The sequence below is a fragment of the Eubalaena glacialis genome, chromosome 14 (genome assembly GCF_028564815.1).
Source record: "Eubalaena glacialis isolate mEubGla1 chromosome 14, mEubGla1.1.hap2.+ XY, whole genome shotgun sequence".
Classification (NCBI taxonomy): Eukaryota; Metazoa; Chordata; class Mammalia; order Artiodactyla; family Balaenidae; genus Eubalaena; species Eubalaena glacialis.
The window spans coordinates 25,150,370-25,165,071 of record NC_083729.1 but is presented as its reverse complement, the minus strand read 5'-3'; the positions used below and the strand labels follow the sequence as shown (position 1 = coordinate 25,165,071).

Here is a 14,702-nt window from a genome sequence, read left to right as displayed (position 1 = left end):
GCTTGGGTTTGTAGTAGGTTGGAAGACATTGAGTGTCCAGGCGGGGCTCAAGAAGTACATAAACCTTACATTTGAGAAACAATGTCTTGGGTTCTCTGCCATGAGTCTTTGAGGATCTAACCGGATCAATTCAGTAGATTCTTGATGGGGTTGGTGTGTGTATGCATGTGTGTCCCTGGCCCCAACCTACATTCCTAGACTCAAAGAGACCCCATACCTTCAAAGAGACCCCAAGCCCTGAAGCAGGACCCATGACTAGAGATCCCTCACTCGTATACTCTGATAATCCACCAGCCTGAGCTGAGGCCACCTACCCTCTTCCTTTCATTCCCACGGCAGGACTCATGGAGAGGGGGGGTTCAGTTTTGGGGACATCCCATCACTTGGCCATGACACAGCGAGCAGCTGCCTTCCAGCCTTCCAACCACTGGTCATTACCATCCCCTAGTCATCCTGTCCAAGAACCTGGTCCCACCCAAATTCACAATCCAAGTCCACTTTCCCCGAGAAAAGCACGTGGGAGGTTTCAGACACCTGTGTGTTCAGTTTGACGATCAGGTACGATCATCGCAGAAGCACTGTTACACTTCAAGTATGGATAGTGCTGGCTCCTCTTCCGAGAGCTGACATCTCAGCCCCAGTGCTGCTGCAGGCAGTCAGCCACATGCAGGCAGAACCGCCTCTTCCCAGTGACAAACCAGGGGAAGCAGGTGATGGCCACTGGGGACAGCTCCGAGTCCCAGAAGGGTGGAGTCTCTCCCCACCAGCCCTGATGCTGGAAGCTGGGCATCGGAGCCACTACCACACTGGGTCTGCTGTAGGAAGGCTGGAAACCCACACCTCTGACACAGCCTCAGGACCTTGGAAGTCATGCACAAGGGCGTTGTACACCAGATCCAGGGTAATCAGACCAGACTTGAGTTCTGAAACTCAGTGATCTGATCTCCCTTCCCTAGTGAGAAAGGGGTTGGAGCTGGGGAGACACTCGTCCTGCTGGGAGGTAGCTGGCACTGAGGCTGGAGATGGGAATGCTGCTGGATTCACTTAGAAGCAGAATAGCTTAGTGGTTACAGCATGGCCTCTGGAGCCAACTGCCTGGCTTCAAATCCGAGACCTGTCACTGACTCACATACTAGCTGTGTGCCTTGGGCAAATTATTGACCTCTATGCGCATCAGTTTCCTTGCCTATAAAATGGAGATAACAATGATATATATGGTTTATATAAGGATGAACGTGTTAGCATATTTGAAGTGCTTAGAACAGCACCTGGCTCCGAGGAAGCCCCTGTAAGTCTTTGTGGTCACTCTGTAGAGTCTAGACCCAAGCAGAGAGGCTGAGGTTGGCCAACCAGTGAAGCAAAATCAAAACTTATGATGTGGAGTGCAGAGCCAAGGAGTGCTAGGGCAGGCAGGCACGCCAGGGCGACCCAGGGTGAGTGCCTAGGATGGGTCTCTTGCCTATCCCAGCACATTTGCCTGCATGGTGGAGAGCTGAACCAGCTCTGGGTGACGGGATACACCAGACGGATCCCCTAACAAGTAGGGTCTCCTGTATTGAGTCCATGAACTGAAAGGAAACTCCAGAATTTGTCTCATCCATTCTCTGGCCTCCCAGCAGCTTTTTATCAGGCCCCGCGTAAGTGAATAGGAATCTGATCATGCTTTGAATGATCTATAAAAAGGCAGAAATGTCCCCAGGTGACCATGCCAAGATTTCCCATCTGGCAGTGTTCCAGCAAGTACGCAGGTGCCACTGTGTGACTGACCTGCTCCAAAGTGGCCCCCTTGCGGCCACTTTGCACAGACTGGGCCACGTCGTATTTTGCTAGCTGTGGTCAGTCAGCCCCTTCCAAAGCCCACAAACACCCTGGCATCAAGACAGGACACCGCAGTTGGGGGCGGGGATGGCAGGCAGAGCTGCCTCACCTACTCCGCCGGCTCACCTCCACCCCCAGGCGCTCAATCCACGTGACCTCTTGTCTTTGCAGCCGAGGACTGCAGAGAGCTCATCAAGCTACCCAAGGTGAAATGCTTACGCAATAATGAGCGGCAAGGTGGGTCTGTGCTGCTGGGCGGGGCCGGGGTTGGGGTGGAGGTGGGATGCGTTTGGGCGTGTGTTCTGTGTGGTCCCAGACGATGGAGCGACGCTGGCGCCCACTCGGCCGATTGTCCCTCCTGCAGGTCTGGTGCGGTCCCGGATCCGGGGTGCTGATGCTGCCCAGGGCACCACCCTGACTTTTCTCGACAGCCACTGTGAGGTGAACAGGGACTGGCTCCAGCCCCTGCTGCACAGGGTCAAAGAGGTGAGCGAGGTGGGTTCCGTGCCCCCCACTTTCCTAAGCTCAGGACTTCACGTATGCCCTCAATCCCTCGGGGGGTGGGTGGGACAGATTGCTGTCCCCATTTTATAGATGAGGAGAATGGGGGAGAGTGGCCTTCCCCGGGGTCGCCCAGCAGGCAGCGGTGGAACAAAGCCCAGGACCTCTTCTTTGCATCACACTGTCACCCACAGCAGGCCTGCAGGTGGGGCTGCCGATGGCTGGTACATGACACATGCACCTTCCTGGCCAAGAGGACTGCCCAGAACGATTTCTCGCAGACATTAGAAAGTTCCAGAAAGGGAGTCCTTATGAGTGTCATTTGTGAAAAGGAGGCAGTGGAATTAACCAGGCCTCATAACGCAAATCCTGAGGCTTCTGACTTATCTCCAGCCACATGTCACCCTCATCCAAAGGCCAAGGTGGGAGCGGGGGGTGGATGCTAAGAGACCTGAATTCCTTGCCTCTGTCTGCCCTTAAATTACTCTGGAATTCTGTCTGCTTTCTCTCTCTGGGTCTCAGTTATTCCTCTTGAAATTTTTAAAAAAAATTTTTTAAATTTTCCCATCATTATTTTATATTCCCAAAAATCCATCCACCCCTCCCCTGCCTTGATCTGCAGAAAGCACTGCGTGCTTAGATGCCAGTGTCTGTGACTAGCATTTATGCTGTTCATTTCCTCCCTGAGTTACTGTCTCCTGCAGCTGCTCTGTGAAGTGGGAAGCCGGGTATTTTTAACATACCCATTTCACAGGTGAGGATACAGCCTCCGGGAGAATCATATAATTTGGGCTGATATCTCCTAGCTGGTACCGCCAACACCAGGGACCTCAGTGTTGCCTCAACAGCGTCTCCCCTGTGCTGTGGTTATTTCCTTCTCACTCTTCAAGGTGGCTCCTTGACTCCTGTTGCAAAATGACGGTTTTCAGAGGATGAAAGAATTGAGATGTGTGAACTGCTCAGAGTACTAAGAAATCCTTACCAACTTTGTTCATCCGTTGAGAGAACCTCGGTGGGTGTACAAAGTTCCCACACCTGGGCCTAGATGTTAAAACCCATCCCGTGACCACTTTCTCTGAGATCGGGAGGGCTCGTATAAGTGTGTGATGTAACCAGGTGAAGAGGTCTGGATGGAGACATAGTCGGTTATGAGCAGACCATTCTGTTGAGGGGCTTGGCCCGGCGCTGGAGGCCCTTCCACGTCCTCCCCTCCCTTTGTGCTCCGTCTACAAATGCAGCAAGCCTCCCCAGTCTAACACTCTTACAAAGCTAGACTGCTCCTCCTCCCTGACCGTGCCCGACATGCCCACTGCTTCATCTCCCTCTAAGCCCTTCCTGGCCCTGGATGCCCTTCCCCTCCTCTCCACAACCCCCTTGCTCTCCAGGGCCTCACCCATGTCTCCCCTCCTCCAGGAAGTCTTTCCTGACTGCGTGGCCAGCTGGGATCACTCCCAGCAAGAATTGCCCACTTAGCCCTACAATTTCCTTTTCTGGGTTTAATTCTCTGTCTCCCTTAACAGATGACAAACCCAAGGCGGCACCAATCACCTCATTGTGGTCACAGAGTAAGGTGCTCAGTGTTTGGAAATGTTAATAATATGAAACTAGATGCAACAGGAGGTGATAAGGTTAGAATAGGAGGAAAACGGGCTCACTTCGTGCCTCTAAGTTAACTACCAGACATTTATCGAACACCTATTTTGGGCAGAGTTTCGAGGGAGAGTTGGGATGGACCATGGAAAAGGAATCCACACCCTGCTTTCTTCCCCAACCCGGAAACTCTTTTTTTTTTTTAACATCTTTATTGGAGTATAATTGCTTTACAATGGTGTGTTAGTTTCTGCTTTATAACAAAGTGAATCAGTTATACATATACATATATCCCCACATCTCTTCCCTCTTGTGTCTCCCTCCCTCCCACCCTCCCTATCCCACCCCTCTAGGTGGTCACAAAGCACTGAGCTGATCTCCCTGTGCTATGCGGCTGCTTCCCACTAGCTATCTCTTTTACATTTGGTAGTGTATATATGTCCATGCCACTCTCTCACTTTGTCCCAGCTTACCCTTCCCCCTCCCCGTGTCCTCAAGTCCATTCTTAGTAAACCCGGAAACTCTTCAAACCGTGTTGTTTAGGGTTTTCGTGGAGGTTTCTTTACATAGGCATGGTTGATGAAATCATTGGCCATTGGTGGTTGAGCTCAATCTCCAGCATCTCTCCTCTCCTTGGAGATGGGGGGCAAATGGAGAAGGGAATGTGAGGGGGTTGGGCGTGGGGCTGCAATTTCCAGCCCTTTAATCACATGGTTGGTTCCTCTGGGAACCAGCCCCCCCTCCTCCAAGAGTCACCTCATTAGTATAAACTCAGATATAGTGAAAAAGGCTTATTATGAGAACAAAAGATACTCCTGTCACCCCCAGTCGGTCAGGAAATTCCAAGAGTTTTAGGAGGAACAAAGGCTAAATTCAGATTTCTTTTCATATCACAACGTCACAGTATATACCACATGTTGTTTATCCACTCACCCACTGATGGACATTTGGGTTGTTTCTGCCTTTTTACCATCGTGAATAATGCTGCTGCAAACATTTGTGTACAGGTTTTCCTCTGAGTACCTGCTTTCAATTCTTTGGGGTACATACCATGGAGTGGAATTGCTGGGTTGTGTGGTAATTCGGTGTTTGACCTATAAGGACCTCCAGGCTGATGTGTCCCTGCAGGATGCTTTCCTCGGGCAGCCTTAATGAACCTGGAGGCCCTTTCCTTCCCCGTGGCGCTGAGTCCATCTCTGAAGCCCTCTTTGAAAAAATGCTCTCTTGTGTATCCCTGCACAGCAATCCTCCTATAGGAGTCATGCGGCCCCAAGAGTGGGCTCAGCCCCCCAGGCCAAGCTCCCGGTCCCCACCACTGTCTGACCTAAAGCTTTCATGGCAGAGGATTGCTCAGACAAACCCCAGACTGTGGTCCCACCCTCACCTGCAGAGGTTTTCACCAGACCCCGACTCTTGATGACGAGATGGTTCTGCTGAGACATCCCCTTCAGGATGGGGAGTGTGGGCGTGTGTCAGCCTCTGTTTCCACGTGTCTTCGTATGTGTCTCATCTCAGAGTAAAACGTGATTTGATCTTGTGAGTGGAAGTGGAAGTTTTAAGCTGTAATTGGAGTTTGGGATTTTCAAAAATAGAAAGAGATAAGAAAGAGGTTGGGCTTGAGCTGTCAGAAGCTGTCCTCAGCTGGTGTTTTCCACATGGAAAATCTCCTTGATTTCCCTTCCTTCCCTTCAATTACATGATGATACTTGAAACAAGCACCAAGTTGTTAAGTTTTTTTAAACAGAGGCTTCTTCCCTGCCACCCTTATCTACATATTCCTTTAGTAGGAAAAAAAGATTTTAAGAAATTTCAATCCCTGTAGCATGTGGCAAATTGATATAAATAATGGCTTAAATATGCTTCAAAGCCCTTTCACATGCTTCCTTTCTTGTTCCTTCCAAAAGCCCTGTTAGGAAAGCAGGAGAGTTTTGCAAATTATAATTTGCCTTTGCTTCATAGATGAAGAAACAGAGTTCCTCAGAGTGTGCTGATTTGCTTAAGGTCAAACGTATTCTAGATGTCAGAACCAGAATGGGAACCCAGGTCCCTGGCCCCCCTCCTGCTCCCCCATCCCTCCCTCCAGGCTAACAGAGACCCCACATTGTACTCCTCTGCTCTTCTGTCCACCACCTTCCCTAGACAGCAAGGTCTTATTCATCTTTGTACCATCCACAGTCCCTAAACCATAGTAGGTGCTCAGTGATGCTGGTGGATGCAATGAGTGAATGGTCGTCTCTAGAAGTTTTTTGATTGCCCGTTTACAGTGTGGCTTTAATTATATGAGATGGTGGAGGAAGAAGAGAGGTATGACTGGAGGGGTGATTGATGGCCATTGGCTCTCAGTGGGGCTTGGGCTTGGATTTGTGTCGGGGAGGGGGAGTGCGTGTTGTTCTGGATCTGCCGGGGATTTCACCAGCTGCCGTTTGAGCTTACCTGTGGACCTAGCCTTAAAGATAAAACCACTGGAGCACACAGGTGGGGACCTGCAGTGGGTCAGGGCATCTTTATGGAGAGTCCATCCATCCCTGAGCCTGTGTGAGGAGAGGCCATCTTGCTCAGCTGTAATTGATCCACCTGCTTTGCCTCTAGCCATTGACAGCATCCTCAGAGAGAGTTCATAGCTGCCCTCTTTTAGCCAATGCCAGCTGAACACCTGCTGCCCAGCCGGCTCTGGCCTGGGGCTGAGGGATACAGAAGTGGAGCAGATATGACCCCCAGGGTCACTCAGGGAGGTTTGTGTCCTGTCTTTGAGGGGTCATGTCTAACGTCTCCTGCAGCCCCCTCTTAAGGTTGGCTCCACACAGCACTTAGCCCCAAACATCCCTCTCTGCCTATCTGGCCTCCATGACTCTGAGCCAAGCAGCTGTCACACCCGAGTTGTGGAAGGACAGAAACCCTCAGAACTTACAGAAGAGTACCCCAGAGTCTGTCATAGCCCTGGAGGCAGAGCCCATGGGTTTCTTCTGGGGAAGCCTGTGGCCAAGGTAAGCAACCAGCATTTTATTTTGCCTTGCAGTTTCCAAATATTGAGGAAAGATTAAAAAAGACACGGGATTGCAGTTTGGGGTCCCCAAGACCACCCTCAGGCTCAATAATTCACTAGAAGGACTGGGAACTTAGCAAAGATGCTACACGCAAGGTTACTGTTTATTACCGCCAAGGGATCTGGATTAAAATCAGCAGCGGGAAGAGGTGCATGGGGGCAGTTCCAGGCACGATCGTGCAGTTGTCCCCTCCCAGTGCTAGTGTGCGGGCAGCACTTGCTTCCCCCAGCCAGGATGTGTGGCAACATGCACGGAGTGTTGCCAAACAGGGGAGCCCACCCAAGCCTTGGTGTCCAGGGTTTTTATTGGAGGTCAGTCACATAGATGTGGCTAATCACCGCCATGGTTTCCATGCCCCTCCAGAGGTCAAGTTGAGTGGGCACCCCGTGACCCAAGGCCGTCACCACAAATCTCATCGTTAGCATAGACTATCTGATGTAACCCCAGGGTCCCAGGTAAACAGAGACACTTTTATAGGCAGAACATGCCAAGGGCTTAGAAGCTACCTCTCAGGAGTTGGGCAATGGCTAAACGTATCTTTAGGTTAATCCTTTATGGCACAAGGGTTTTTACCTAAAGACTCAGTGAAGCTGTAGAGGCCCAAACTCAGCAGACAAAGGCAAAAAGAGGACTTTGTCAGACCCACAGAAGAAGATCAGTCTCTGAACTTCTGAGAACATTTCAGAATTCAAGTCAGGAGAATGTCTTTGGGGTGTGTCTCTGTGGAGATATTGGTGTGGGTGGTGGATGGCTGTGCATGCATGCAGTGTGTATATACACACGGACACATGGTGACAGTGGCCCCAGAGCACTGTGGCAGCTGGGCAGGTGCTGTACAGGAAGCATCTGTGCACATCCCAGAGGGGGAAGCAATGAATTGAAAATGAGCATTTCCTTCCACGGGAGCCAGTTGGCTTCAGAGGCACCTTGTCACTGTTGAGATGAGTTGTGTGTGGAGGCCAAGGGCCAGATTAAGTCTGTGAATGTCAAGGCGGGTGCTCAGTGAATCTGAGCTTAAAATTAGAAGACGGCCTTATTTATGGGAGAGATTGAATCAGGACATTAAATGACTGCAAGAGAAACAGAAGTTCCTGCCCATGCTGACCGGGGGTGGTAGGTGCGAAGGATTGGAAAAGTGGTCCTGCCTCGTAGGCCCAGGCCTGTTGTCTCCTCCCAGCTGCTGGATTCCCATTCAGTCACTGAGTCTCCTGGTCACAGCTCAGTTATCCTGCCCATGGGAGCCCAGTTTCCCCTCCTGCATACCAGTACGGGAGTGTTCATCCAGAATCAAGGAACATTTTAAAAACATATGCAGTGCCTTGACGGCCCCCAAGAACTGGTGAATTTGTCTTGCAGATTTTGAAACTATCCCCTGGATGACTTTGATGCTTATCAGCGGGGTAGCCTGGGGGAAGTAGCAAGCAATGAAGCCGGAAAGCTAGAAACAGGCCTGTTTTTGATGGTCTTGGATGCCAGGCTAAGGAGTTTGAACCTTATCTTCAAGGCAGTTCAAGTTTTTAGCTGTTGAGCTACAGAGTGAGATTTGAAAGACAACCCTGTCAGCCACCTGTAGAATGAAAGGGAAAGCGGTGCGATGAGGGTGGGGAGGAGCTGGGAGTCCACTGCCGTGTTCGCCAGGCTCGAGGGGATAAGGGAGAGTCAGCATCCATTCAGAAAAGCAGTTTTAGTGTAACAGTCGGCAGGATTGATCCAGTTGATGCGCAGAGGTGTAGCTTCTTAAGTTAGTGCTGGGGAGGAAGGGGGTATATGTTGACAGAAATAGGGAACCAAGGGAAGGAGCGTGTGTGGGGAGAAGATGGTGAGGGCACCACTGAAAGGCTGTGTGCATCCACATGGAGGGGCCGGCGGTGTACTGGATCCACCCGAGTCTGGAAGTGAGGAGCAAAGTCAGGGCTGGAGGTACAGACTTGATTATCACAGGTGACGACTGAAGTTAGGAATTTCTGGAGATGCTACGCATCAACTTGCCCGTGAACCATAGGCATAGACGTTAAGTATTGGGAAATTCCCACTGTGGAGGTGTGGCTTTGCTTCTTGGAGCTGCAGGCTCGAGGCCACCTTCCTGGCTGACTGTGTCCTCTGCCTCCTGAGAGCCCTGTGGCACTGAAGGACTTCAGGGGTCCCCTTCTTCCTGATGTCCCTTTTCTCAGTGTGCAGCACGCTCCAGCCAGCCTCCCCGTGTCTCCATCATGACTACATGGCCATGAGAAGGCGCCCAGAAGTAAAGGAAAGGCTCTTAGCATTGTAGGCATCGTAACTAGAGAGGTCACGTGTCTGTTGGCCCATTTTATAGATGAGAACATTGAGATCCAGAGAGGAAAGTTCTCAGTCAAGGCCCTGAACCCAGTCTCTGGCCCTCCCAGGGCAAGGCCCTACCGAGCCCCGGCCTGGCTCCCTTATGGCCATCTGAGCGTGCAGGCCTTCTGTTTTACAGGACTACACGCGGGTGGTGTGCCCCGTGATCGATATCATCCACCTGGACACCTTCAACTACATCGAGTCGGCCACGGAACTTAGAGGGGGTGAGTGGGGCTAACGCCCTTGCCCAGTAAGGACTTTGTTTTTCTCCTAGTCGTTGCTGCCAAGGGGGAAAGTGAGAAAAATCTCCTAGTGGTTTGTCTGGAACCTCCAGCCCTGCATCCTGTAATGTCAGTAGCTCCAGGGTGGCCCTCACCATGGGCACTGTGAATGGAAGGGCCGGGGAGGGGGCAGGTCACTCCCAGCCCCCTGAGCTCTAGCTCCAACATGGGGTCACTCCAGGGCCTGAGGATTCGAGGGAAGCAAGGGCCCCCCTCCAGTGTGGGGCCTGAATTGTTCCAGCATCTCAGCATTGGGTGCCTCCCTCTCCTCGAGGCCTACCACAGTTCTGCCCAGGGCTGAGTGCTGGCTCCTCAAGACGGATTTAGGGTGATTCAGCCCCTCACAGACCTCCTGCTTACACCCCCCCCATTCCCGAGACGCTTGACCAAGGGCCACACTCCATAACTGTCCATCATGTCCCCCTTGGGTCCCACTCTTGGGCTCTGTCAACTCCCACTCTTTATCCTGTGCCCTTTGTTCCCTAAGTCCGCCCAGCAGAGAAGGCTCAGAGAGGCAGTAGGGGGTAGAGAAAGAAGGAAGCCGTGGAAGGGAAATCAGGCAGCTCTGTTGCCGACCAGCTTGGTTGAGACCTGTTATCCCTGGGACCACCTGGGAAACTGGGTACGTTCTTGAGCTTCTAGTAAAGGGACAGAATGAGCAAGGTCTGCAGGTACATCAGAGAGACCAAGTGAGCCATGCGGATGCTGTGTTTCAGGGTTTGACTGGAGCCTCCACTTCCAATGGGAGCAGCTCACACCAGAGCAGAAAGCTCAGCGCCTGGACCCCACTGAGCCCATCAGGTGAGTCAGGGCAAGGGTCAGGGGCGGGCGGATTCATAACCACTTGGCCCTTCCCACTGTCACGTGGTGTAGGGAAGCAGTCCATGTGAGGTGCTCAAACGATTGGGCAGAAACCAAGAGGACCCTTTGCCAGGCCAGCACCGCCTTTGCCCTTATTTTAGGAGGTTTGCATCCTCGTGGAGACTTCTGCTGAAGGGATGGGGGCCGGTGGAGACCTGTGCTGAGGACTTGCCCAGTGCTGTCCACCCACGCACATGCCATGTCAATACGTACGCTTCCAGCTAAACGTTGGAGGGTCCCAGATGGTCCATTTGAGCCTCTGACAAGGGAAAAGATGGTTCCTTAGCCCTCAGGTGCTGGATGTCAGGATTCAGCCCAGGCAGGTCGAGTGAGCCATTGCTGTAAGTGGAAGCTGCTGTCAAGGCATGGCCACTGCTATGTACTAACACACACGACTGCTGTGTCCCACGTGAGAACACGACAGGGGCATCAGCCCTGGGCTGCTTTTGCGGTGCTGCAGATGGCTTTGTCCTCATCTACATTCTCACTTCCAGACCCCATTGTGACCCACAGCACAGTGGCCAGATGGCCGCCTGGGGTTCAGGCCCATCTGAGGGCTCGGCGTAGAGTAGAGCACAGGGGTCCACCCAGCGGTGTAGGCATCGTGTGTGAGGCTTCAGTGTTCCCAAGACTGGAGGGTGCACGTGTCCCAGACCTGCTGGGAACCTCCAAGCTAAAACTTTCCTGCCTCCAGTGGAACGTCAGGAGGCCAGCAAGTGCTTGAGGATGTGGAGAGAAGACCACGGGACGGGGATTGCTCCTGCCGGGGTTGCAGGGGTGCTCTGGGCTCTTCAGGGGCACCTCTGCAACTCGGGGCCTGCCATAGAGTAAATGTTTGATCATTTTCATTGAACTAACTTAAGTCAAACTGAGACTCAAAGGGCTGTGAAGAGCTGAGTGGTGACACTCAGACAAACGGTGGGAATTGGGAGAACTTTGCAGTGGGACCTCTGTCGCATCTACCTGCCAGCCCCTCCTCCCTCCTCCAGCTTTCATGATCTGGAGTGATGCCGAGAGGGAGGTTGGAGCCACGTGGCATGCCAGATAGTGCCATTCGCTCCTAAAGGGAGAGCAGAACCTTCTCACCATCCTCAGGGCCATGCAGCACACACCAGTGCCTCGGTTACTTGCTGCCAGAAGTGTCTGATGTGGCAGTGGACCTGGACAAAGTCAAGGACAAGGCGGTGATGATGCAGCTGCCTCTGGGTTTCCCTTCTCTGTCCCAGGGGTAGGGTTTTCGGGGCCGGTTCTCTTCTTGTGGGAATATCTCTGCTCATCAGAGGACGAGTGTTTCCCAGAGGATAGTAGGGTGTCGTGGCATCGGGAGACTGAGCTTCTGACCTGCTCCCCGTCAACTAACTGTCTGACATAGAAGAAAACGCCCTTCGCCCTCTGGACCCACTGAATGAGGGGCCAGGTCCCGGAGGGCTTGCCACCACCCCACCCGAGCTGTTGATTCTTGCAGACATGCGTCCTTGTGCTTATCGGGTTGCTTGGCTGGACTCTGCAGCCCTTTCCTTTCCAAGTGGCTTCTCTGGAATCTCTTTCAGTGGTCAAGGGGAGGGGAGCTTGGGAGAGGACCCCAAGGAAAGAGAATGAAGATGAGGGCGTGTTTGTTTACTAGGGCTGCTGCAGCAGAGTACCACAGGCTGCGTGGCTTAAACCACAGAAACATACTGTCTTGAGCTCTGGAGGCTGGAAGTCCAAGACGGAGGTGTTGGCAGGGTTGCTTTCTTCTGAGGGCTGTGCCGGACCCTCTCCTGGGCTGGCAGAGGGCCGTCTTCTCTCTGTGTCTCCTCACATTGTCGTCTCTTTGTGCATGTCTGTTTCTGCAACTACATATCCCCTTTTATAAGACACCAGTCCTATTGGATTAGGACCCACCCTAATAACCTCATTTCAACTTGATCACCTCTGTAAAGACCTTTTTAAATAAAGTCACATTCTGAGGTACTCAGGGTTAGGACCTCAACATGTTTTTCGGGGGATATAACTCAATCTAGAGCAGAAGGAAAGAGAGGGAAAAAAAGAAGAGAGAGTCCAGTCTCAAGAAATGGATGTGCTGTTCACAGGTGCTGCCGCAGCCCCTCTTCTCTGCCTGGTCAGTGGCCCATGGTCCCCGCTCCCTGTCGTGGAGCTCCCGGGAGAGCCCCGCTGGACAGGGCCTGTGGGAGAAGCCGGGGAGAGTCTCCCCAGGCCCTCCGAACAGCCGGGGTTCTGAGCAAATCCCGACTGCCCCACAGGAGGTGTGTGGACGAGCATATTAGCCTGTCTGCAGGGTCAGGAGATTTACGGTCAAAGGGAAAAGCCCTGGGGCATGTTCCTGTGTGAGGCAAGTGGACAATGTGTCGGTCTTTCTGGAGAGGAGCGGAAACGGGAAGAATGTGGCCTCGCGATCAGGACCACCAGGACAGAAGAACACGGCAGCAGCCCCCCTCCCGCGACTGACCCTCCTGCTTTTCCTTCCAAACGCACAGGACACCAATCATAGCTGGAGGGCTCTTCGTGATGGACAAATCCTGGTTCGACTACCTGGGGAAATATGACATGGACATGGACATCTGGGGCGGGGAGAACTTCGGTGAGTCGCTGTCTCTGCATCCAGGGGCTAGGGCGGGGGTCTCCGTGTCATTGGACCACATGTGTCTGGGATGAGGGCCAGGGAGATGGGGAGCGGGTCACTCCTTTGGGGGAAGACCACATGGGGCGCCAGAGGAGTGGTTGCTGGGAGGGCGGAGGGAAGGAGGGGATTTATCCATGGGGCCACACGGATGCTGCAGACCAGGGAAACACGCCCAGATGGACCATTAGGGGGAAGTTGAGATGCAAAAGCTGGAAAGACCAAGGAGGAGCACCAAGTCTGAGGGTCAGAGGCAGGCTTGAGCTGGGAGTACTGAACTTGGGAATTTGGAGTTGGAAGGAGACTGGGGATAAAAAGGATGAGGAGGAGGATGGACAGCAACGCCATTAACATCTGGATCACATCTGTTGGCTGGTCTAGGCGTATGGCACTCGGCACTGGGTTAATGAGGAGGGTCTGGGTGAATGCTACAGAAGCCCTTATCTTTTCGCGCAGAGAAAGCAGTGGGGGAGGGGGGAGGGGGGAGGGGCTGGGTTACGTGTTCCAGAACTGTGTAAACAGATGGCCAGGTGTGGCCACAGTGGTGTAGGGCTGCCATGTGCAGATACAGGAGAAAGTAGTCGGAGACCCATCCCATCTAGATGATGACAATGACTGACCCTCCAGTTTCCTCGTGTGTTAAAAGTGTAACACAGGGATGCTTTGGGGGTTGTTGTGGAAATCCGTTCAGGTAAGTCTGTAAAATCTCTGGGCACCATGTGGACACAATACACTTTAGTTACCATTTCTTCCCTCCAGCAGGTGAGACCTAAGAGATGACCAGCATATAAGCTGCACAAGGCAGGGATTTGGTCTGTTTGTTCACGGCTATCTCCCTTGCCCAGTATGGTGCCTGCCACAAAGGAGGCTTCAGTAACTATTTGTTGAAAAACCGCAGGAGAACCATTGTAAAGCAATTATACTCCAATAAAGATGTTAAAAAAATAAAAAAATAAACCGCAAGAGAGGAAGAAGAAGAGTCCGGGGTGTCAGGGCCCCCTCCCCTTTCTGGGTACCGGGGAGCGTGTTTGGCATGGGCTCCCCGAGCAGTGGCGCAGGCCAGGAGAAGGATCCATGGGGCTCGTCCTGGTGTTTAGCGGTAATCCCGTGCATTGTCCTCTGCCCCTGTTTTCTCCTGTCCCTGTCTCCAGGATGCGTTATGGCTTTCTTCCTCAGTCATTAAGAATTATTTCCTGGAAATTTATGGCTGTTGGCCTGACCCACAGCATCTGTTCTCCTAAACTGGGCAGTGTAGAGAAATCTATCAGAAAAGTCTGTGTCCTGCCATGTGGGGGCCAGGTTGGAAGCTCAGCAAACAAAGCAGAAAATCCCAGTTCCCACAAACCAAACCAAATCCCCTGACTAGGACTCAGTCCTGGGATGCCATGGGGGTCTTTGGGGTGGGTTTTGAGGGGGGATCTGCCTGCACCAGCCTGGGAGAACTTGGAGCCGGGTACACCCTTGGCGTTCTCAATGGGGACAAGATCTCTCTCCTTCTGGGCAGAGCCCATCAGATGACCTAACGTTCACAGTACCTCTCATGATTCTTCCTGATGTGCTCTAGCCTTTATTCCTGTACATTGAATCCTTTCTGCAGCGCTTTTTTTTTTTTTTAACATCTTTATTGGAGTATAATTGCCTTACAATGGTGTGTTAGTTTCTGCTTTA

At 52.4% G+C, this 14,702-nt stretch overlaps 1 protein-coding gene across 1 annotated transcript in view; it reads left to right on the top strand.

Annotated features, from left to right (window-relative positions):
• The window catches only part of GALNT14 (polypeptide N-acetylgalactosaminyltransferase 14), a 215,447-nt gene that overhangs the window by 171,183 nt on the left and 29,562 nt on the right, over positions 1–14,702 (top strand). Inside the window, exons 5-9 of the mRNA XM_061210706.1 lie at positions 1,990–2,055; positions 2,183–2,304; positions 9,409–9,496; positions 10,270–10,354; positions 12,892–12,995. Coding sequence (XP_061066689.1) covers positions 1,990–2,055; positions 2,183–2,304; positions 9,409–9,496; positions 10,270–10,354; positions 12,892–12,995 — 465 coding nt within the window. The remainder of the gene's footprint in view (positions 1–1,989; positions 2,056–2,182; positions 2,305–9,408; positions 9,497–10,269; positions 10,355–12,891; positions 12,996–14,702) is intronic.